The following is a 23483-nucleotide window of genomic DNA, read 5'->3' as shown; positions in this document are numbered from 1 at the left end:
TATATGCTATGTTGTTTGAAAGTTAGGTTAGCCACTAAGTGTCATACATCATTTCAGTAAACTAAGGCCCATTTGCAGGGAGTGTAGAAAGATGCAGATCTTACACACTGGTGTCTAGTCTGTTTGTCAAAGCCAAATCCTGTGCCCACCTGGCCAGAACCCATCGTCCCGCGGAACAAAGGACCCCGCGAGAAATCCCGGTCCACTGCAACAGACTTTCCCAGCTTGGGAAATGCCTTGGGAGCATTACTTCCTCTGTAGACAGATTCTAGAAAGAGGGCAGCATCTGTAAGAGCAACAGCATCCTGCTTTACTTGATGAGGGACTTTAGCACAGGGAAGCCAACGTGGTGTGAGTCCAGGGAGGCTCTGGCTGGAACCTACGAGTGAGTCTCTGAATTGTGCTTCAAGTCTGGCTGACTCTCTGACCTGCACTGACTGCTGAGTCATTGTCTTCACTCTGCCTAGGATTAACAGCTTCTTATCTGAGTTTTCCTTCTTCCCTCTCAGATAATACCTAGACCTCTTGATTTGCTGATAATAGTTTTCTGATAATAGTTTTCCCAAGAATCAATAACTCTTTTTTTTTTACTACATTTTGCACTCGTGTGTGTGTGTGTGTGTGTGTGTGTGTGTGTGTGTGTGTGTGTGTCCCTCCCTATACATGGAGAGCAAAAGACAACCCAAAGGAGTATGTTCTCTTCCTTCACCAAGAGGTTCCTAAGGGTTGAACTCAGGTCATAATACTTGGTGGCAGGCATCTCTACCCACTGAGCTATTTGTCAGGCCTAGAAGGATCAATAACTCTTTGGTTTTGGGGTTTTTTGTTTCGTTTTGTTTTGTTTTGCTCTTTCAAGACAGTGTTTCTCTGTGTAGCCCTGGCTGTCCTGGAACTCACTCTGTAGACCAGGCTGGCCTCGAACTCAAAAATTCACCTGCCTCTGCCTCCCAAGTGTTGGAATTAAAGGCGTGCACCACCACTGCCCAGCAGATCAATAACTCTTGATGACTTTGAGGCCAGTAGCCCTGTCCCAAAGCACATGGTATGTGACAAGGAACATGTTTCCCTTTGGTGTTCATAGAAATCAATAGCACCTGAAGTGTATACTGTCAAGCCAGATAAGCACAGCATTCAGTACACTTACAAAGCAAGACAATAAAATACAGCATGGCTATTCTATTTGAATTACTCAGAAATTTCCTTTAAAGTCTTAAGTTTTCAAGTGTTTTGGGGATTCCAATAATCCAAGATCAGCATCTTAACACCCAATCCAATTAAGTCCACGGCACACAGTTACGCCTACTGAAGAGAGGCCAGCACAGCAAAGGGACATTTTACGTGTATGACCTTTCTTCCCAGTGACTTAATAAGGTTTGGTAAAGTACTCTATCTTGCCACTGAGGGCATGGGGCTTGGGGAAGCTTCTGGTCCGGTTTGCTGATGCTGGTCCACGGCCCCACGGTAACTGAGGTACTTTCCCTAAAATCCCACACCGGTCCCTTCAGTGGCTGTTGTCATATCCCTGGCAGAGCTGGGAGAGATGACTGCTACTAACAAGGTGGAAACTCAGGCCTGGAGACATGGTGACATGTTCAAGTTTTGAATGGTGGAGAGTCAAGCCTTCATTTTCCCAAAGGTGATCTGAAACCAGTTAGTCAGTGGTCTGATGACCCCACCCTCAGCAGTGACCTCATGACCTCACCCTCAATAGTGACTCCCATGACTCCACCCTCAATGGTGACTCCACCCTCAGCAGTGACCCTGGGACCCTATCCTCAGTAGTTCCCAAAGGTTTCCTAAGGCACAAGCTCTCTCACATTGTTTATAACCTGGAGCCCCAGAGATTTTCTTAGTTTCCCCAGGCTGCGGAGATTGTTCAACTGATAAAATCCTTGTATAAGCATAAGGACATGAACTCAATGTCTAGCATACACGTAAATAGCCAAATAGAGCACTGAGGCCCTGAAATCCCAAAGCCGGGGAAGTGAAGATAGGCAGATCCCTGGCATTTGCTGGCTAGCAGCCTAGTGAAACCAGTGAACTGCAAATGGTGTCTCAAGAAGGAGGAGAGTGACCTTCCCAGAATCATGAAGAGGCCCACAGGTGTGAGGCCCTGGGTACCAAGAGACCAGTTGATTGTTAGCTTGTGGTCCAGGAAGCACAAGGTTCTAGGATTAGGCAGGACCCATGAGATTTCAGTACCATCCACAGAAGACTGGGCTGCCCCAGGCAGGGGTAGGTTTGCTTTTACCATGCCTCAGGGGTACTAGACCACTATCCTCAAAGGCCCACTTCTTCCCACAGTTCCCTCCTCACAATAAGCAGATTGATTAACCCTTACCCTTTCCAGGTTGTGCCTCTCTGCCTTTGACCTTATATGGAGCACTGGAAGGCCACAACAGGGCAGTAATGAACCCAAACTGTCTGCACTCATCTCTGGGCTTTTGCAGACCCTTTTAGGATCACACTGCAAGCCTGAGACGAAGACACAAAACAAGCTGATATCCATGAAGCAGATATTTCCATGTGATACCTCTCCCCCACCAACCTAGGCCTCTTCTCTCCTTCCCTTCGGTCACAGAACTTGAACGGAGAAGGCCCTTTACAGCTACTCCTGACAGGTAGTACCCATGGGGTCTTTCTCCCCAGGCACAATGTATCAGTGCATGAGGAGACCTCAAGATTGTCCAGAATGACCCTTTAGCTAGCAGAGGAGGAAATGGAGGCTGACTGGAAACGGAGGTGACTTGGTGACTTGGAGCTGGTTTGGACATCCCAATCATCCCTATGATACACTGCCTCTCTGAGGCCACATGGGTCCAAGAAACAAACAGCTCCTCAGGTTGGAGGATGCACCAAGAAATTCCATGGTGGTAACACCAACTATGCCCTTGCCCACTATCAGATGCCAGGGAAAGAACACCCAGCGTCTGACCCAGCTAGGGCTTTTAAAGCTGAGGGTAAGATGCAGAGGCTTTGGACGGGGGTGGCGTGGGTTCTGGGCAACACCAATATGGCATCCCCTAGTGTCTGGAAAGCACATCCCATCGGCCATGTTCTTAGCAAGCTGCTGCTCTTGCAGACCCTCCCCCACCATTCTTCTCTTAGCCCTTGAATTTGGCACGTGGAGGGGAACTTTCTGCCACCAGGGGTGGAGCCCTTGACTGGGCACCATCATCTGACAGAGAAGTCAGAGGCCTGCCTGCCACCAGGGGCGTAGACCTGACTGAGCTCGACATCTAGCCTCTTTCCTAGCTGGCTGCCCGGAGCATTGCTTCCCTGTCTTGGGTTCTGAACTTTGAGCTTTAGGCTGACATCATAAGCAGGGACAGTTCCGAGGAAATGGCAAACAGTCAAACACATCCTGTATGTTTCCCCTTCTCTTGACCTCTGGCTTCACTACCAGACTCCTTTATGCAAAACAGCAGGAAAGGCTGTGCTCCCCAGAGAGACTGGGAAGAGCTAGCCAGGAAAGAAAGTCCAGAAGCAGCATTACATTTGGCTGTGGCCAAAGATGGAGTTGCTGAGGCCAACATAGCAGCCTCTTCGGGGGTCCTGAGGGCTGCCTTCCTCCTCCTCCCTTGTCACTTTCAGGGTCCCCTTCTCAGCTCTCCACCCTTAACCTCTACCTACCTCACCCCGGTGCTGGGAGTGCCAACTGGGAGGGGCCCTCCGTGTTGACTGAAAGTATGCCCTACCTGCCGAGAGCATACAGAGAACGCCAGACTCCAACGCTGGGGAGCTCTGGGGGAATTCATATTCTTGGTTCCGGGACTGATTCACCAAGCCAGTCTACGCTGAGTACTGCACGGAGTTGGAGGGAAGGAATTCCCATTGTCCTGAAGCCCCATCTAAGGGCACCGGGACAAAGTTAGGCAACTCGGGGATAATTCACCAGGCCGGTGCGTGGCATGCTGAACAGCCCACCCCAACCATTCTGGTCCTGGGATGCGGAGGAGGCCATAGTGTGGAAGCTAAAGCGGACATGAACATAGGAAGAATCTGCTGAGTTATTTGGGGCTCTGTTGCTAAAACATACTCGTACTATGTACATTAGGCTGACCTCAAATATGACCCCTCTACCTCAGCTCTGTAAGTGCTGGAAATACCGCCATGCCATCTCTTAACTATGTCTGGCCAATGCACCCTCTCTTCATAGCTTCATAGCCTCAAAAAAGCCCAACTCCAGCCAGAAAATGGAGATGCCAAGACCAGCCTAGATCTACCACAAGCAAAGTGACACATCTTTGTTCATGTCTCTGCTTTTCCCTGTGGCTCCTTTCTTGGGGACAGAACCAGAAAACAAGTGTTTATTTGGAAATTTAAGGGCGAAGTCTTCCCCTGCCAGAGGCATCTCTGAGAAGTCTCACAAGGTGAGGGGCTTTTCTCATTCCTAGGGGAGTGCTTCTCAACCCTCCTCATGCTGCAACCCTTTAATACAGTTTCTCATGATGTGGTGACCCCCAATCATAAATTTCATTGCTACTTCATAACTGTAATTTTTCTGTTGTAAACATCTGATATGCAGGGTATACAACGGGGTTAACCTCAAAGGGGTTATGACCAAAAGGTTGAGGACCACTGTACTAGGGGAACTTGGAGCATCTCCAGGCTGGAAGCAGTCTTTAGAGAAAGCAAGTGTTGGTGTAACTAAATTAGGACTGAGAAGGAAGAGCAAGTGAGCAGAGAACAGGAGAAGGAAAACACGGATGAGCCTGCCTCCTGCAGAGAACAAGAGAAGGAAAAGGCGCTTTGCTTCAGTTGCTTCTCCACCTGCTAAGATGCTCACATATTTGCCACACTTGTTTCTAGCAGTTTGTAAGATTATGTTTAGTATGGAAAATATGTCCTCTGCTTAAAGCTTTGCTATTCTTCCTTGTGTGAAACAGCTAACTTAAGTCTACTCCTTAGACAGGCACAAACCACACAGAGTCCGACACCAGCGGCAGTTTATTAATGCGAAGCAGTTTGAGAAAGCTTAGGTTTTGGCCATGACCTTCTCCAGCAGAGTCTTTGTTTTTTTCACATGTCCCCTACTCATGGCTGAAGAGGTGAATTACAGACTGCAGCCAAGCTACATCACAGTTTCTGTGCACTTCTTGATTATCTTAAGATCGCAAAGGGTGTGCTTTGGACCCAAATCTCATAAGGAAAAGCCCCATGATGAAATTACGCTGTGGTACCCATCCAGCAGATGTCAGCAGCCTTACCCAGCTGAGAAGGGGAGCATCTCCTGATAGCCAGAACTGAGTGGAATGGGAAAACAATTGCCTGGGAACGAGCCTGGGAGAGGAGTTCTAAGCCTGGAGTGGGAAACTCAAGCCCCCCTGTGGCCCTCTTGTATGAGTTAGGCAGGAAACCTTTGGGTGGAAATCTCCTGGTTGCCTAGCAACCGGTACCACTCATGCTCAATAATGAACAGTGTTGGGAGGCGGGCCTCCACTTTGCAAATGTAAGGACAGAATCCTTAGGAGCTGAGACAGAGGTGGCCCTTGGGCAGAGCTGAGTGCCCTGATTCTTTCCACATCTGGGGAATGTAATCTAGTGCACCTCATCTGGGATTTGTCTTATTCTTCTGATCAGGTCCTTGCTCGGATCCAGAAGTTCCTTATTCCCCTCAAATAAAGGACATTTAGCTTGAGAAACCCCGTGCTCTGAACAGCTGACCTAAAGTTCAGCCCTGGGGCCACTTCCATGTTAATGAAGCCGTTTCTTCATAAGTCAGCCCCACTCTCTGGCAGTCACAGTGGAACGTAGACAAAGGCATGTCTCCTCACCCAAAGAAGGTACTAGAGAAAGGGCATCCCCAGGGCCAATCTTCCAGACTCTTTGTGCTAGACTTTCCTTAGTATAAGCATCTCATTCTGGCTACAAGTTTTCCCAAGGTGTCCCTACTTCTGTCTTTAAGGCACGACAACTCCTCTAAGGTTTATCATTTTTACCATTCAAAAGAAAGTTCTGCATTAATGGCCTCCCCTTCTAGCCATTTAGCCCTTAGATGCTGAGAGAATGGGCTGAGGGCATAGATCAATTCACATTTAGGGGTTCTGGTCATTGGGGTCACACTTGATCATAACTTTCAGCCCCACTCCCTTTTTGGCTGTTTCAAAGGCTTCAACTGCCTTCTCCAATGGGAACCTGTGGGTAACTAAGGGCTTTACATTCAAAGTCTTCGACGCAAGCATGGAGATTGCCATCGGCCACCTGGAAGAGACCACAAACAACCCATTAACCTTCAGGAAGAATTAGGTCACCCCCCCCCCCCCAAAGTACTAAGCTCAGAAACTGCTCAACCATATTTATTTCTAATTTAGTGCTTCTGCACGGTAATCTTTAGAGGGACAGGAGCCTTGTGGGATGCAATCTGCAAGTATGGAGACTATTTTCAGTCACCCCATCCACGTTTCTAGCTCTTCGTCTCATGACAGACATGTGCCATAAAGCCTAGAAATTCTTTGTCATGAAGGCCTAAAGTTACACTATGGATGCCAATACAAAAATGCAATTAAGCATCGGGGAAGTAGCCGGGATGGGTCCAAGATAACCCATTTGCGCACCCGTTAGCAGCCTGGCGTGGCAGAGTAGAATGTAAAGCGGGCACTTTGCTGAGGGCATGGAGCTATAAGCTGGGAGTAAGGAGCATCACTGGGGAAGTGTGCTTCAGAGAACACATCCTTCCTGCACACGCTGGGCAGCAGTAGAGTATGTGTGAGGTGGGAGAGGAGCGACTCTCCCCCAAAACAGATCCCTTACTCACTTTAAAGGGGGAGAAAACGAGTCTTAAGGAAATGAAGAGGAGGAAGGCCTCGGGCGATGAGTGGAGGGCCCAAGTCCCCTCCCTGTCTGTTTCTCCCTTGAGGAAGAAGTACATGCTCTCTCCTAACAGCCCTATGTGGTCGGGGAATGGCCCCTGTAAATAAACACGCACAGACCCCTGTTCTCAGAGGCTACATGGGAGCTGTCTTGGGCATGGTCACCTTCAATCACCCTAAACATACTCACGTGTTGCAGTATCGAAACACGCCTTTGATATCCACCTCCCGCACAGCTGCGTGCACCAAGGGTAAACTGATCATCTCAGAACCCATTCCCACAATCACCAAGGTCCCACCAGAGCGAGTGGCCTAAGGAAGGAATAAGGGCAGGAAAATTCGGGATATATAGGAGGTCCAGACGAGACCAGAGTAACAAGTGGTTACTCTTCAGTAACCCAAACCCAACAGAGCAGCAGGTAAAAAAACATCTTTTGAAGATCCAGAAATGCAAGGGTGGCTGATGGAGAGGAGACACTAGGAAGAGTCAGTTATTGTGCAGGCTCAGTGCCAGACTCAGCACCACGGAGGCCGATGCACGGGGCTGCTGAGAGTTCAAGACAAGTGTGGGCTACAGAGTGAGGGCCAAGCCAGTCAGAGGTACACAGTTGAGACCCCCATATCTCAAGAAAATAAAACTGAAAATGGAGAGTTCATCAGTAGGGAGAAAACTGCAGCTGTCACACAAAGCCAGCGACTGAATTCCGTGGCTCAACAGCTTTATCCACACCGCCACACAAACAGACTATTATTGAAATCTGTGGTTTAAAAACAGCTTCATCCACAAAGCCTGACAGGAACTATTTTGTCTTTCATCTCAAAGGCATTGGGTATAATGGATTCTTGTCTTCCTAAATATTTATCTGGAAATCCAGCGTCTGCTAACATACATCATGAAATTGGACTCCAGTGAACCACTCCATCCTTGAAGTGTGTTGGAGGAGGGAGAATGCTTCCATGTGTGTCCTGTAGGAATAGTGCTAGCCCCACAGAATGCTGTGGTCCCGGCCACAGGAAAATGCACAAGTCACTCAGACATGGCAGCAGCTCTCCTACCAGGACCATTTTGAGGGCTACAGAAGAAAGAGCTACAGGGATATGCGCAGCCAGCCCTTCTGAGGGAAGAGGCCTGTGGTGCCCAGATGAGAGAGAGGTGGTACTCCAGGTTGCTGGCATTGAGACTCTGAGCAGCAGCGACCCTGAACGTAGTTCCTCAGCTAACACCTCATGAGTAACAACCACAGTGCTTATGTGCACGCAACATCTGGCTGTCTTCTGTTTTCATTCAAGTGCAGAAACCCTTACAAACCACTCAGGAAAAATGTACAAAGGGAAACAACATCACTGTCCCTATTGGGGATCAGATACAGGGCAAGGCTGTGAGTTGAGTCACAGAAAACTCCTGATTGACTTTTCCAGGAAAATGGTCTCCCCACTTGGGAGCTGCCCTCTCCTTGACAACGAGGAAGAACCTGCTGGCTATTCCCAGTAGCAAGGGCCAGCAGTATGCCAGCCACAGGCCAATGAATGCTCAGATCACCAGCCCACTGTGGGTGTGGTTGATATACTAAGGGATGCCACCAGTTCTCCCCAAGGGCATCTACATTCACAACAAGCAGCACCGAGTCACCTCCCAGGCAGGAAGGCGGTAGGTAGGTCTGTATTTGGTGCTCCTGCCTGCTGCACTCATTGGAGGAGTTGCCTTACCTTCTGCTTGATGGCTTCATAACCATGTCAGGAGGGCATGAGTCATGCCTGAGGAGTACCTCAGATCACACTCACCTCTATGCTATCCTCAGGTTGCCTGGCAACTGGCCTGCAGTATCAACTATGGAAGGTGGCATCTGTCCTCAGATATCAGGGCAGAAGAGGAAGGACAGCCACATGCATTAAGTCTCACTGACCCTCTATGGCGTGGCACCACTGGCCTGCTAGCCACCTGCAGATGGCACACAGAACTCCCTTGTTGCCATAACCAGCAATGGGTCTAAAATAAAGCCTGGTGGTACCCAAGATGTACTGAGAGAGTACACCATGAGAGTAGCTCTACCATCGACAGACTCATCTTCCCTAGGTCCCACATTGAGACCATTGGCTTTGAAGGTGAAGTAGAGGGTTCGTTGACTCTAACAGAAACTCAGGACAGGACACTTGCTCATGCCATCCCTCCAGCTACCTCTGTGACTTAAGCCTTGGTAGAAAAGAGACACGGCAATGCTACATGAGTTATAGGCATGCCACAGCTAGAGGTGTCAGCCTCCTGAATTTCTCACATGCTGCAAAGTACCCCATGCACCGACCAGCAATGACTCAGAAGCCAAGTGGGGTCGTCAATGTAGCCGCCAAGAGCTCCTCCCAGCTCAGGCCCTCCCACCCACAGCTGCTTCTCTGCTCCTTCCCATCAGTGAGTAAATCTTAGGCAGTAAGGTCTACCAAGGCTGGGACTGACTTGGTCCTGACTCCAGGCCCTTAGACCCCGAGAACCTGGACCTCTCCCATGGAAAGCTGATTTCAGGACTCACAAAGGCACAGAGGCATCACGCTCAGAGTACCTTAGAGGGCTGGCATCCAGGAGGGCTCGTTTTTTTCCTCCTTTCTTTGTACTTTGCTCTGTCACAGCCACACCTTCCCCCACCCCAATTCCCCATTTCCCGTAAGTTGCTAATGGGATGGGACCTTGAGGGGTGTATCAGGCACTAGCGGCTTATCTGCTCCTACTTCTGGAAGACAGCACCTCAGTTAACCAACTCTGGCCTTGGAAATTTCATCTCACCTTTATGACTGAATTATTAACTGTGGCTTTGTTTCAATGACTCAAAGACTAGTTTTCCTCAATAAAACAATACAGGAATTTCACACCCTAAGGCACAGTTAGTTCTGTTTATCCTGTTGATGATTCGTGCTTCCTGGGTACTTGTGTGACACTAACAGCAACCCTATCTTGAGGGGGCACGTGTGTCTGCTTTTCACATTTGTACCTCACTAGTACTCAATGAGTACTCAAAGTCAGTCCATGTAAAAGGTAGGGATATGGAATGCAGAGGGGCTGACTGACTCAGCTTGGTCAGCCAGACAGCAGCCTGCTGCAGCTTGGTGGCAGAATATCCTCCCTGCTGCGCCTTCCTAGCTACACCACCTCCACCCCTAAGCTGCACACCGGCGAGCTGCCCTCCGCTCACTCACATAGACGCCCGTCTGGACCGAGGACTCCGCTCCTGTGCATTCAATGGTAACCTCCGGCTTGCTCCCCAGCAGACTTTCCACCTTACTGGCAATTTCCTGAGGGGTCTCTTTGGCAACCTGGATGGTAAAGTCTGCTCCAACTTCCTTGGCTTTGGTCAACCGAGAAGCAGATAAGTCTAAAGGGAAGCACACGTTATTTCAAGTGGAGAAGCCGGGTAACTGACTAGGAAGAAAATAAAATGGACGTAAAAGACCTGATGCAGCAATCTGTGGTGTAAGGGGTGAAGCTGCTGAGCTGAACACACCCTACCCCTACACATGGCCTACTATGTGCTACACATGTGCACACATTCATAGACACCCTTTATGTACACAAAATACCTCTACCCAGCCTCATACACACAACAGTTCTACACAGCTACACACACACATGCACACACACACATGCACACACACTCGCACCATTTTTGCCTTCTAAGTGTGGTCAGACAGACCAAGAATGACCCTCCTCTTAGCATTCAGAGGGTAGTGTGAGGGACCACATTTTCCTCTCTACAACAGCTACCTTCTCCTTTCACAAAAGCGACTACTTCTGAGCCCTGAGGTGGTCGCTCCTGAGCAGGCTTTTCAGCTCCAGAACCCTGGAGACAGTAGGCAGAAGCTCTTTTAAACAAACACCTGTACTTCAGAGCATGCTCTTGGTTTATCCCTTAAAGGTTCACACAAGGTTTGCTCGGCAGAGCAGGGACCCGTGCAGTGGCCTTCTGCCCAGGAAAGGGACCAGTGTTCTTCTGAGAGTGCCAGGGTTGGGATCTATCTGGTGTCCTGTTTTCACCATACATTCCTGTCACTGTGATGCCATCCACCGTGGGGCCTTCATGAGAGACCAGACTAATCATATGACTTAATCTTAGACTCCTGTCTTCTGAAACAGTGAAGGGAGGCATTTCCTTTCTAAGTAACAGCAGAGAACGAGGCCTGCTGCTGCCTTCAAGTCCAGCTGTTTCCCTCTCAAGTAGATTTAAACAGAAGAAAACCTTACCACCAGATGTGGTAGCCATGCCTTTAATCCCAGTGCTCAGATCTCTAAATTCAAGGTCAGTCTGATCTACAGATCAAGTTCAAGGGATAGACAGGGCTATACAAAGAAACCCTGTTTCAAAGAAACCAAAAAAGAGGAGGAAGAGGAACAAGAAGAAGAGGAAGAAAGAAAAAAAGAAAAAGAAAAAGAAAAGAAACCCATCTTACCAGTTACCACCACTTGAGAAGCTCCCATTGCTTTGGCCACAAGCAAAGTGACCATCCCAACTGGCCCTAGACAAAACAGAGAATGGAGAAGCTTGTGTATTAATAAAAGCATCAACATTTTCCCTGTCTGAGCCCCAGATAGGAACTATATTTTGTGTGTGTGCACATGTACACTTGTGCATGTGTTGCTAGTGTCTACTCTATCCAAGTGCCTGGCACACAATAAGATTTTTAAAGCTGTTCATGAACACAGATGTGCACAAATGGAGGATTGTTCTCTTGCTAAAACATTTTCCTAGCAGTAAGCTCTGGCTGACCCCTCACCCTTCTCTTGGGCACTGCTGGAGAGAATTGAAAAGCACCAGAGACTAGGAAGCAGAAGGTCTGGGCGTGTTTCCCTGACCGACTTCAGGAGAACATACCACCCCCTTCCCAGGGAGAGGCACATTCTTCCTCAACACTCCAAGCGTCCCTCTTCCTTGAAGCAGGTCCCTGGGTTGACCCACCCCACTTCCTTGGTATTTGCTTGCTAGATGGCACTGTGGTTTTTAACATAAAACAAAGCCCTGCATGAGACAATAAGGAACACTTTTTGAGTTTGGTTTTTGTACATCACCCCTTGAAAACAACTTTGTGTATTTCCCCCAGAAAGCAGAACACTAGGAATACCTAAAATGTCTGAGAGACTATTATGCTATAACTTTACAGCTACTGACTTAAAAATATCCATAGAATCATGGTTCTCTTACTGCATTTATTTATGGTGTCTATGCATGAGTACACGTGTGCAAGGATGCTCGTGAATCATGGCATACAAGTGGAAGTCAGAAGACAGTTTGCAGAATTTGGTTCTTTCATCGTGTGGGTACCCAGAATTGAGCTCAGCATCAGATTTAGCTAAGCCCAGAGATTTTTCTTTTTTGTTTAGGGAGCACAGGCTTCTGTGGCCTATACCCTATCATTCCAGCCACCAGGAGGCTGACACAAGATTGTAAGTTCAAGGGTAGCCTGAGCTACATTAGCAAGACTCTATTTTGAAAAGTCTTAAGCCATACAGGAAGCCTAGCCATCCCTGGCTAGGCAACTGAAGCAGGAGCATCATGAATTGAAAGCAAATCGATTACCCAGCTAGACCACTAAAAACAAAGCAAAACACTTAAAACCAAAAAAAACACAGAACTAAAGCTAACTGGTTCTGTACCAAAATATTAACAGTGGTTCTCTCAAGCTTGTGAGTAATGAAATTCTGTGTATGTATATAAATGCATACACTCATATGCATTCACATGCACACATGTATGCATGTGTTGTCTGGGTTATCAGCAATTAAAAACCCAGAATTATTTGGTCTGAGGCCTCTGGGGTTTGTTCCAAGTAGTCAGAAGCAAGAGATGGGAACAGGGCCCTGGTCAGTGCTAACTCCGTCCTGTGGCCAAGGCCTACCTACTTCCTTTGCAGAGGGGCAAGCCTGTCATTTCTCTGGTATGACTTGCAAGTTCTTCCCTTGACTACCCAAAATATTTCCCTAGTTTATATCAAGGGTTCAAAACTTATTGCAAGATTTAGCTATTGCTAAAATGATCAAGAGTTATATTCCCTGTGAAATCTAATGTCAGTTGCTACCATGCCCACAGACATTTATTCTTTTTTTTTTTTTTTTTTTTTTTTTTTGGCCTTTTTGAGATAGGGTATCACTGTGTAGCTCAGACTGGCCTGAAATACACAGAAATTCTCCTGCCTCAGCCTCCAGGTGCAGAGATACAGATGTGTGCTGATACATCCCCTTGGACATTTCCTTTATTTAGCCCAGTGCTGACCACTGAGCTAGACTATCTAACCCTCTCCTTCCCAGAAAGCATCTAGCATCTAACCCAGGTCTTGGAGAAAGATGAGGGAAGGGAGGGAGGGACCTCCACATCCTGTCTAGAGAATCCACAGCCACCAGCCGTGTTCCTTACCAGCTCCGCACACAAGGACCTTGTTCCCCAGGGAAACTGAACCTCGCCGGCAGGCATAGATCCCCACAGAGAGAGGTTCAATCAGGGCCCCTTCTTCAAAGGTAACACTGTCAGGAAGCCTGAGAAGTAAACAACACCCACAGTTAGGGACTCCAGCAGGGTATTGATAATGTTATCAATTCTACACTGCCATACCACAGCAATACTACTGTAATACTGTCATCGATGTTATACTGTATTTGCCTAAGGTAACTACACCATCAGTTAACAGTTAAACCCTGACTTATGTGTACAGCCATGTATTCACTGAGCACATTATAGATGTTTGCTCATAACACTGCTAGAATGATTTGGTAGTAGGTGCTGTTACCCCCCAGGACCACCCCCCAACCCAGTCTACTGAGAAAGAAATTAGGCTGCAAGAGTTAAATGGTTTATCTCAGAAGTTCAAAGTTTGGCTCAAACAGTGCTAGGGACTGAACCCAGTAGCTGCACATAAGCACCAGTCCACACTCTGGCTTTCTAATGTGCACTTTGCCCAGCAGTGAGTTAATGTTCCCCATCCTCATCATGCATCCCTAGCTGCCCCATGACTGGTTGAGATGGAAGTGGAAACTGCTCCACAGAGCTGACAGAACACTGCGCCACCTTTGCCACTAGGTTCTCGGTTTCTCTTCTGAGCCCACTGGCATCTCAACCACATCCATAATTCCATGATGGTGACAGTGTTTGTGAGAGGCTTGGCAAAGAAGGATGCTTTCTAATTCTCAGGACGACACTGCCAGCCAGGCAGGGCAGGCTTTATTTTCACTTTGTTCTTCAGGAGACAAAAACTAAAGCTGTGACAAGGTTTCGAGACTCAAGCCCAGGAGTCCTGATTGCCCTCATTTGGCCTCATGGCACGAGTGGCTCTGGGGCTCATATTTCACTCCTGCTGGTTCCCACTATCCGGTGCTTACTTAGTTTCTGTTTCCACCACATACACACATTCGCAGACACAACATCCTGCCCCTTCACATTCTCCCACAGAGCAAGGATTGGCTCTAAGCTGAGTTTCTCTCCCCTCTCTCCAACCTCTCTGTGGTATAAGAACACCAAAAAGAAATGAGGTCAGGGTGCGAGGGGAGAGAAGGGACCACAGTCTCTGAGGGTTCTGTCAGGTGTCGTCTCCTCACACCTGTGCCCGGCTGAGAGCGAGGCTCCAAGCTCACAGGCAGAAGACCAAGAGTCTGAGAGCAGCCCTTCCAACCACTGACCAGGGCTCAGAATGACGACTATGGGTTTCCTTGACCTGAGCCTTTTGTAACTTATGAACACCAGAGGATAGGCAAGCCAGTGGACTTTACAATAGAGTTTGGGGGACAGATAAAAGGGTAGAGGAGGGAGGCGAACACCAGAAGATATGGGGTAGGAAATGCAGAGGCCGTGTAGGGGTCCTCAAAAACAGGATCAGAGAGGAAGGCTGGGGCAGGGCTCCATGGAGCAGAGGCAGAAAGAAGGAAGCCTTGGAGGAAAGGCAGAGGTCCCTACAGGCTCTCTTCAGATCTGCCATGACTACCTATCAACAGAATATCAATCGCCACCCCACCCCACACACCATCTTAAAACCCACCTCCATGCCAACCCCAGCTGGGCCTCTGTTCTCTTTCAGGCCTCATTCTGGACTTCCACCCTCAAACCTCAAGACCGAGGAGGCTGCGGCCTATCTTAGTGTCATCTGCCATGCGACAGGAGGAACACCTGACACTCTTCTCATGGAATCTTCCAGCGAGTCTGTGAGGGAGATACTCTCAGGATGCCCATTTTACAGGCAGGGAAGGATATTGAGGATTTTAAACCTTAACATCCTTGCTCAAGGTCAAGTGAGCAAGTGGAAGAGACCACTGCTCAGTTAGGAGCTTTACCACTGTGTTCCTCTGACCTCCATGAAAGGCTCTTTGAGGCTTGACTTGGCAAAGGACCCAGAAAAAAAAAAAAATGAGCGGATTCAGGAATCCCTTGCTGAAAGGCATACCCAACCCATACAGCCTGCATTCTTCTAGAGTAGTCTCGGGTGCTGACCTCAGTCATCATCACAAGATCTCTAGCCTGTGTCTCTTCTCTGCATTTTCAGGGAGTTCTAGAAAATCTCAGATCCAGCTAGCTGTGGTGTGCATGTCTGTAACCTCAGCAATTTGAGCAGCCCAAGCAGAAGCATTGCCATGAATCTGACGTTGGCCTGGAATACATAGTCAGTTACAGGCAGGCCAGCCTGGACTATATGGTAAGATCTTGTTGAAGAAAGGAGGAAGAGAAGGAGAAGAAATCAAATAAAAAGGGGGAAAAATTAGGAAAAAAAAAAAAACCTCAACTAGATTCAGCAGACCATCCATCCCTCAGCGCTTGACACATCCGACCTCTGTCACACAAGCCCCTTACTGGCTGAGAGCTGCCTCTGGGATCAGGCTAGACAGGAAGAAAACTTGGGTTGATAAGGAGAATGGCATGCCAGCAGCCTAGGGCTCCACTGTACAATATGTGGCACTTTGCTTCTCTCAGATGTATCTTTTTGACCAAGACTGTTCCAGGCAAGGGAAGGGCAGTTTGCACCCTTGGCTGTGATGTCTGCCTTAGTTCATTAGCTTTCTTCTGCTTCAGCTAAGCCTAGCACACAACTACAACAATGGTTCTCACCCTGTTGCTATTCATCCTTCACTAGGCATGCAAAGCCTGACTATATACAGCACATATATGGAGTGTTCTAGTCAGGGTTTCTATTCCTGCACAAACATCATGACCAAGAAGCAAGTTGGGGAGGAAAGGGTTTATTCAGCTTACTTCCACATGGCTGTTGATCACCAGAGGAAGTCAGGACTGGAACTCGAGCAGGTCAGGAAGCAAGAGCTATGCAGAGGCCATGGAGAGATGTTCCTTGCTGGCTTGCTTCCCCTGGCTTGCTCAGCCTGCTCTCTTGGAGAACCCAAGACTTCCAGCCCAGGGATGGCACCACCCACAAGGGGCAATTGAGAAAATGCCCCACAGCTGGATCTCATGGAGGCACTTCCCCAACTGAAACTCCCTTCTCTGTGATAACTCCAGCCTGTGTCAAGTTGACACACAAAACCAGCCAGTACATGGAGTAATAATAATAATCTCCCATGCATTGCCGAATTTAGCCTTCTACTGGTTAACAGAAGCAGGAGGTCATATCATCTCCCCAAAGACACAAGGAGGGAATGGACTTAGCACGCCAGGTTGCATGACCTGCACCAGCAAGTTCTTGATATGTGACTCTGGCTGGCCTGAACTACACTTACATATACACCAAGCCTTCCTCTGCCCCCAGTGTGCTGGGATTAAAGGGGTGTGATATCACACCTAGCTATAGTTTTCCTTTCTGTGGTTGCAGTGGACTTGGTTATAACAAGTTCTGTCCAGAATGGCTAGAAGAGGTAAGTGATTTGGGTGATGATGTTTTGTTACTGTTCCAGGTCATCACTGTGAGTCAGACTGAACCTCAGGCTGGCTATCTTCCCTCAGTGCCACCAAGGTCTGCCTTTAATGTCTTGTAATTAAAAGTATTGCTGAGCTGCATGTGGTGGGACATGAAACAGGCAGATCTCCGAGTTTGAGGTCAGTTATCCTGAACTATATATTGCTATGAGTTTGGGGCTAGCCAGAAATACATAGTGAGTCTCTGCCCGCTTCTCGTATGTACGTATGTACGTGTATGAATGTATGTGTGTATGTATGTATATATGTATGTATGTTAAAGAAGTTGCTTGCTGTAAGGAAGTAGGAGAAAAATCACTAACCAATGAAAAAGAAAGGACTCCCAAGGGGTCATGGTGAGGCTTTAGGCACTAACTTGTAGCAGAAGTCAGCATTGTGCTTATAGAAGCGGCAGAGGTTCCCATCATCTGGGGGTGTGGCACAGAAGAAGATCGATGGTGTCAGGTTGTATCGGCCAATCTTGCAGTACTCATCTACTTCTCGGGGAACACCAGGCTCAATGGCAACCCGATCTCCTGGAGAGAAGAACACAGATGGTGCCACATTTAAGAACAGAAAGATGCTGAGCCTCAGGCCTGCTGGGTCTGGTTCTGCTTTCCAGCCTTTGAAAACAGAAGCAGGGGCAGAAATGCTATGAAGGCATGCTCACGCACTGGCCAAGGCCAGATGTGGGAATCCAGCATCAAGAGCCTTCCTTTTGGGAACCCTGATGTCGGAGACAAGGCCGACCTGTTGGTGCCTTCTCTTCTCTCCTCCCTTTCCTCTTCCTCTGACATCTCTCTGAGATCTGTCACACTCTGAAAGTCAAGCTGGCCTTCAGCTCTCAGCAATCCCTGGGCTTCAGCTTTCTGAATGCTGGGATTATTGGTGTGTGGTGACACCCACATGTCTCAGTGTCTCAGAACCTTCATCCTCTCAGTTCCTGCTCCAACCCCCAGACACCTGGGGCTCTGAGTTTGTTTGTTATGGATTAGCACTTCTGGTTACACAGTATTAAAAATGGAGATCACATGGTGTATAGTCCTTGCACCTGGCTTTCATTAAGTAAATTTTTAGGTTAATGCATGTTATAGATCAATTGTTTATTCCTTTTTTTTTTTTTTTGTACGTGAATAGCATTCCATCCTTTTAGCACAGCACGGAGAGCTAAGCTGTTCTGTTGGTAGACTACTAGGTTACCTCCTACTTTCTAGATAATGAGTATCTTGACTCCTCACTTAAATTGAGAGTACCATAAGATTAGTAAGTTGTCTGCTTCATATGTATGTTGCCATAATAAGAAACCAGGAAGGGAAGGCCTGGAGAGAGCTCTGCATTTAAGAGCACTGGCTGCTCTAGTAGAGGACCCAGTCTTAATTCCCAGCTCATAACCAGCTCACAAATCACTGTAACTCCAGCTCCAAGGCATCTGACACCCTCTTCTGGATTCCACAGGCACCAGGCATGCACATGGTGCAGACACACACACAGACAAAACACACACACACATAAAAAAATTAAACTTAAAGAAAATAAATAGGCCAGGCAGTGATGGCACACACCTTTAATCCCAGCACTTAGGAGGCAGAGGCAGGTGGATTTCTGAGTTCAAGGCCCGCCTGGTCTACAAAGTGAGTTCCAGGACAGCCAGGGCTACACAGAGAAACCCTGTCTCGAAAAACCAAAAATAAATAAATAAATAAAGCCTTATATTCCAAAAACACAAGGGTCCACAGAAATCCCAATGGCTCTGAAGACATAGTTCTCAACTTGTCTGGCCTCCTCATCTGTTCCCACCCTCTTCATGTAACAATTCATTATTAAGGATACTATACTCAACTTGGCATTCAAGGTAGAGTTTTACATTATCTCATTTTACCTCCTAGTTACTAGTACATTATGACAACATGGAAATTCTCATTTGAAGAATCTTTTAAAAGAGATATACATATTTTCATTTCTACCAACTCCCCAGTGGAAAACATATGCTCTGAGAACCAATGTGTGAGAATCCAGACACATCACTTGACCTGTGTCATTTAATTGGTCTGACCCTCTTCACCAGCTCAAAGTAAAACCTTCTCGAGTCTCAGATGACAGGCAGCTCATTGGTTCAAGAATCCACTTGAGCCGGATCAAACAGGGTGGCATTCCAGCCAACTCTGAGACTAGCCAGTGTATGACCCTGGGCAAGAACCGCATACCAGTGTCAGTATCTACTAATAAATCTAATAATGTGTACCTCATGGCATTTTCTCAAGAATTAAATAATTACATGCATTGGTGTTTAAGGAACAGCAAGCCAATGTGAGATTTCTTCTTCTGTTTATAATTATTCTCGTCATATATCCAGCTCCAAGGCCCATATCTATGAACTTTCTTTAACCACCCTCTGTGTCCTTTCCTTGACCCAACATATATTTTTTTCTCCAATCATTAGTGTTGTTGGCAGTTCTAATGTCTAGTCTCTCTCACCAGATCTATAAATCCAGGGCTTTTTTTTCCCCATTTCTCAAAGCACCTGACCCAAGTCTGAACCCTTAGTAGACACTGATTAAGCACTTGCTAGAACTCAGAGAACTTGGTCCAACAGGAAGGGATCAGTCATTGGTTGTTTGCCGGAAGATAAGAGCCTTCCTTCCACTATGGGGCGAGCCTGTATCACCACAGGCCTTTTCAACTTGCATTACCAATTAATAGAGATCTTGATTTAAGAATCCTAAATGAGACAATGTTTAACTTTTAAGTTTATCAATCCCTCTTTATGTCTGGGCTCAGAAATAAAACTATTTCACCACACCTCCTACCATGCCCAAGCTTCCTCCAATTGGTTTGAAGTCATCTCCAGGCCATTGACGGCCTCACTAATTGATACCAATAGCTACCTATACCTAGACAGTTCAGAACTAATTCACTGAGTTGGAGGACGATGTAGTCGGCTGCAGCTAAGAACTCTGGGACTATCAAATACAGGTTTTACCAGACTGTTGTTTTCCTAGCCATCTAAGAAAACCAAAGACCCTGGAAGAAGCCTACCACTCTTGCTGAGATAAATGGATGTGCTGTCAAGCTACTTTTTAAATATTCACGTTTATACACATAGCTGAGTGCTGCCCACCCTCAGCCTTGGCCAGAAAGGCTTTGCTCTTCAGTGGTCATCAGATAACGAGGAGACTCATAACAAAAGTGCCAAGAACAAATGACTAGAGTGCTCCTCGATAGGTGGGACATCTAGATCACACCGCACCCCAGGCTCAGGGATCATTGGAAGAGGGAGGTAAAGGATGTAAGAGCCTGAGTGATGTGATGCTGTCTGCCAGACACACCCCGGCTACTGCACTCACGAACTCACTGCAGCCATGGTTGCCTATATAATCAGTGAACATTCCAACAGGCAGTGCTAAACTGGATTCTGTTTTAAAAAAAAAAAAAAGTCAAAGACACAAAGTAGAACCAAGTTGGGGATTGCTGGGTTTCTAGACAAAAGTGAGAAAGATACATCATTAATATGCATAAAACTGATATAGAATAAATAAAAGATATTCTATTTAAATAAAACAAAAACTTTGGAATGAAAGACAATTAGTTGACCAGCTTAAGGTTGGGTATAAGGCTTAGCCTTGTTAAAGCCACAGTGCAGCCTGAGATAAGAATGTAAGGGAGCAGAAGGAGGAATGCCAAGATTTTAAGGTTATCTTGGGCTGAAGAGATGGCTCAGTGGTTAAGAGCACTGACTGTTCTTCTGGAGGTCCTGAGTTCAAATCGCAGCAACTACATGATGGCTCACAACCATCCATAATGAGATCTGATGCCCTCTTCTGGTGTGTCTGAAGACAGCTACAGTGTACTTACATATAATAAATAAATACATCTTTAAAAAGGAAAAAAAAAGAGCAGAGTGGTGGCAGCGCACACCTTTAATCCCAGCACTTGGGAGGCAGAGGCAGGCAGATTTCTGAGTTCGAGGCCAGCCTGGTCTACAGAGTGAGTTCCAGGACAGCCAGGGCTACACAGAGAAACCCTGTCTCAAAAAAACAAAAGAAAAAATAAAAAGAAAAGAAAAGAAAAAAGGTTATCTTTGGCTACACAGCAGGATGGAGGCCAACTGGGCTAGAAGAGCCTCTCTCTGAAAAGAAAATCAAGATCTTTCCAATTCAAAGATTCTAGGGTGTGGGGTTGGAATAGCCCCACCATGGGGAAAGCCAATTGTGAGCCTGCCCACCATGCATTCCATGATGAGACCACACATCCTATCACAACAGGGTAAGACTCTCTGGGCACTCAGTGACTACACAGCATGACTTAGGATAATGGTGGCACAAGCCTTTAGTCCCAAAACTTGGGAGGCAGAGGCAAGGCACATTTCTGAGTTCAAGGCCAGCCTGGTCTACAGAGATCCAGGGCAGCTAGGGCTACAAAAGTAATCCTGTCCCAAAAAACCAAAGAGTATGCCTACGCAGGAATAGACTCACACCTGAAATGATGTAAGCCAGGCATGGTAGCTCATGCTTTTTATAATAGTACTCTGGAGGCTAGGGCAAAAGGATCACCTTGAGATAGAGGATAGCCTGGGCTATAGAGTTCTAGGCTAACTTGGGTTACAAGGTAAGTTCTGGGCCAGCCTGGGCTACAGAGTGAAGCACTATCTCAAAAGGTAAATGACTAGTTAAAAGTAAAATCAAAAAGGCCTTGATTTTCAGTATATGGAAGCAGTTTGTAGCTTATGACAGGAATACTTTTTCTCATCCCCTTTTCTAATTTATTTGACATTCTCCATCTCTTTCAAAGGGGACAGGGGGTCTAGACAAGATGTGCTGATCACCCCTGCACTTCCCAGCACACACTGTGCTAAGTACCTGCTTCCTTCTGTCTGTCCCTGGTCTGTGCCCGCTCTGAGGCAGAAGGTAAGATCTGTACGTGCAGGGACCCAGCACTACCTCAGACACTCCCAGACCTCTGTGCTTAGCTGAGAGGTACTCAGAGAAAGCACTCAGACATTTACTGACCTGGTTTTAGATGTTTCACCGACGCTCCTACTTTTGTGACTGTTCCAGCAGCCTCATGCCCAAGCACCATTGGCTTTTTCACAACAAAATCTCCAATTCGGCCATGCTCCCAGTAGTGAACATCCGAGCCACAGATCCCCACCGAGTGCATCTTTAGTAACACGTCTAAGGAGATGAGATGGAGGAAACACTTGAGGGAAGGCCAACTTTCCATGGCTCTCAGAAGTTCTAGCAGTTTCCCTCTAGACAGGGAAGAGAGCTAGGTTCTTAGAGTCAGAACTGAGATTACAAGAGCTAAACAGAGAGCCTAGTTAAGCCCTGGAAGACACAGAGCAGCTTAGCAAAGGAACTGAGTGTGATGGTCCGTGCATGTTGACTTGGCTGGGCTAGGGTACCCAGCTATTTGGTCAAGCATCCATGAATATTTTGCTCAGGAGGCAGGGTTCTTGTGAAGGGTCTAATAGTACAATTAGCATTTAAATCAAGACTGTGAGTGGACCAGATTATCCTCCATAAAATAAGTAGACGGGCCTCATCCAGTCAAGTCAAGAGCCCTTGGGAGGAGACTCAAGGAGAAACAAGGTAGGGTTTTTCCAAGGGTCTTATGGTACAATTAGCATTTAAATCAATAGACTTTGAGTGGACCAGACTATCCTCCATAAAGTAGGCAGGCCTCATCCAATCAAGTAAAGCCCTTAGGAGAAGACCAAAGGAAAAACTTTCCTAAGACTCCAACAAAAAAAAAAAACTTACCAGAGACGGCTGCCCTGCCCTGGGCAGTTGCTTAACATAAAATAAACTCTTCTCCTCCCCCTCTCCCAACCTCTGTATATATGCACATACACATACATACATATCTTACTTGTTCTGTTTGTTTGGAGAACCCTGACCAATCCTGTTGTACAAGATATTACGAGGAGGAAGCAGTGTGTCAACCATTTAAAAGAACAAACTGTTTTGCAGGAGGATAACCAGTCGTTGGCCACTGCATGATGAACCGCCAGGTTAAGTTCCTCGTGTTCCTTGTTTTCTACAAAGGTGCAGCTTTACTTAGCTCTCCTCTAAGTTAGCTCACACATCCCCTTTGAGGGATTGAATCAAGTGAGGTGCAGTGGTGTTTCTACTGTCAAGTGTCCAGGTCTAACACAATGACACTGCTGAGCCTCTCAGCTCGAGTACCAAAGGACTCCTGCCCTGTCTGACTGAGCTGACTCTGAAAGACAAAGGGGCCAAGAGTTGTACGAGGCACCCGGACATCTCCGTTACGGTTGTCACAAGCCACCAGCAAAATCCCCCCAGATATGGCTCTGGAGAATTGTCTCTGCCCTTGGTTTTGATTTGCTTAGGAATGACAGGCTGAATTCCGAGATCAAAGATAAAGATTACTGACATCAGGGAAACTAAGCTTTCTCTATATAAGTTCAAATTTTGCAGCAAAAGATGAGATGTCTCTTGCTGAAACGCTTGCTTCCTGAAATACTCTCTCTTTCAATTCAATGACAGCAAAAGGCAAAAGGATGAGAGCAGGCTGGATCAGAGGGGGCCTTCACAGACCAGGAAAGGCCTTACGTGGCCGCCTCTGCAACCCAAGCCACCTCATCAGGATACAGTGAGGAACCTCCTCTGAACACAGTGTATTCCTGAAAATGTTTAAGCCTTAAATTCGCATTGCTTGCTAAACACTGATAGAAACAGCTGGTGTTTTATATATCTTATCACTGCAAGTCAACAAAGCAGCTGACTTCTGAGTAGCAAAGCTCACGAGTTACCAAGAAAGCTGCCTTCAATCTGATGTTCGCCTAGAA

General features: G+C 47.1%; 1 protein-coding gene across 2 annotated transcripts in view; it reads right to left on the bottom strand.

Moving 5' to 3' along the window:
- Positions 1 to 4932: 4932 nt before the first annotated feature.
- The window catches only part of Sord (sorbitol dehydrogenase), a 31506-nt gene continuing 12955 nt past the window's right edge, over positions 4933 to 23483 (bottom strand). For both annotated transcript variants that reach the window (XM_031371701.1, XM_031371700.1), the window contains 7 exons: positions 21679 to 21843; positions 17049 to 17208; positions 13202 to 13320; positions 11244 to 11309; positions 9996 to 10171; positions 7003 to 7124; positions 4933 to 6204 (listed from right to left, as the gene is read on the bottom strand). In XM_031371701.1, the coding sequence (XP_031227561.1) occupies positions 6039 to 6204; positions 7003 to 7124; positions 9996 to 10171; positions 11244 to 11309; positions 13202 to 13320; positions 17049 to 17208; positions 21679 to 21829 (960 nt within the window). In that variant the 5' untranslated portion in view covers positions 21830 to 21843 and the 3' untranslated portion in view covers positions 4933 to 6038. The remainder of the gene's footprint in view (positions 6205 to 7002; positions 7125 to 9995; positions 10172 to 11243; positions 11310 to 13201; positions 13321 to 17048; positions 17209 to 21678; positions 21844 to 23483) is intronic.

Source organism: Mastomys coucha, unplaced genomic scaffold (assembly GCF_008632895.1).
Source record: "Mastomys coucha isolate ucsf_1 unplaced genomic scaffold, UCSF_Mcou_1 pScaffold15, whole genome shotgun sequence".
Classification (NCBI taxonomy): domain Eukaryota; kingdom Metazoa; phylum Chordata; class Mammalia; order Rodentia; family Muridae; genus Mastomys; species Mastomys coucha.
Note: the sequence above shows the minus strand (reverse complement) of the source record. Positions and strands in the feature narration are given on the sequence as shown.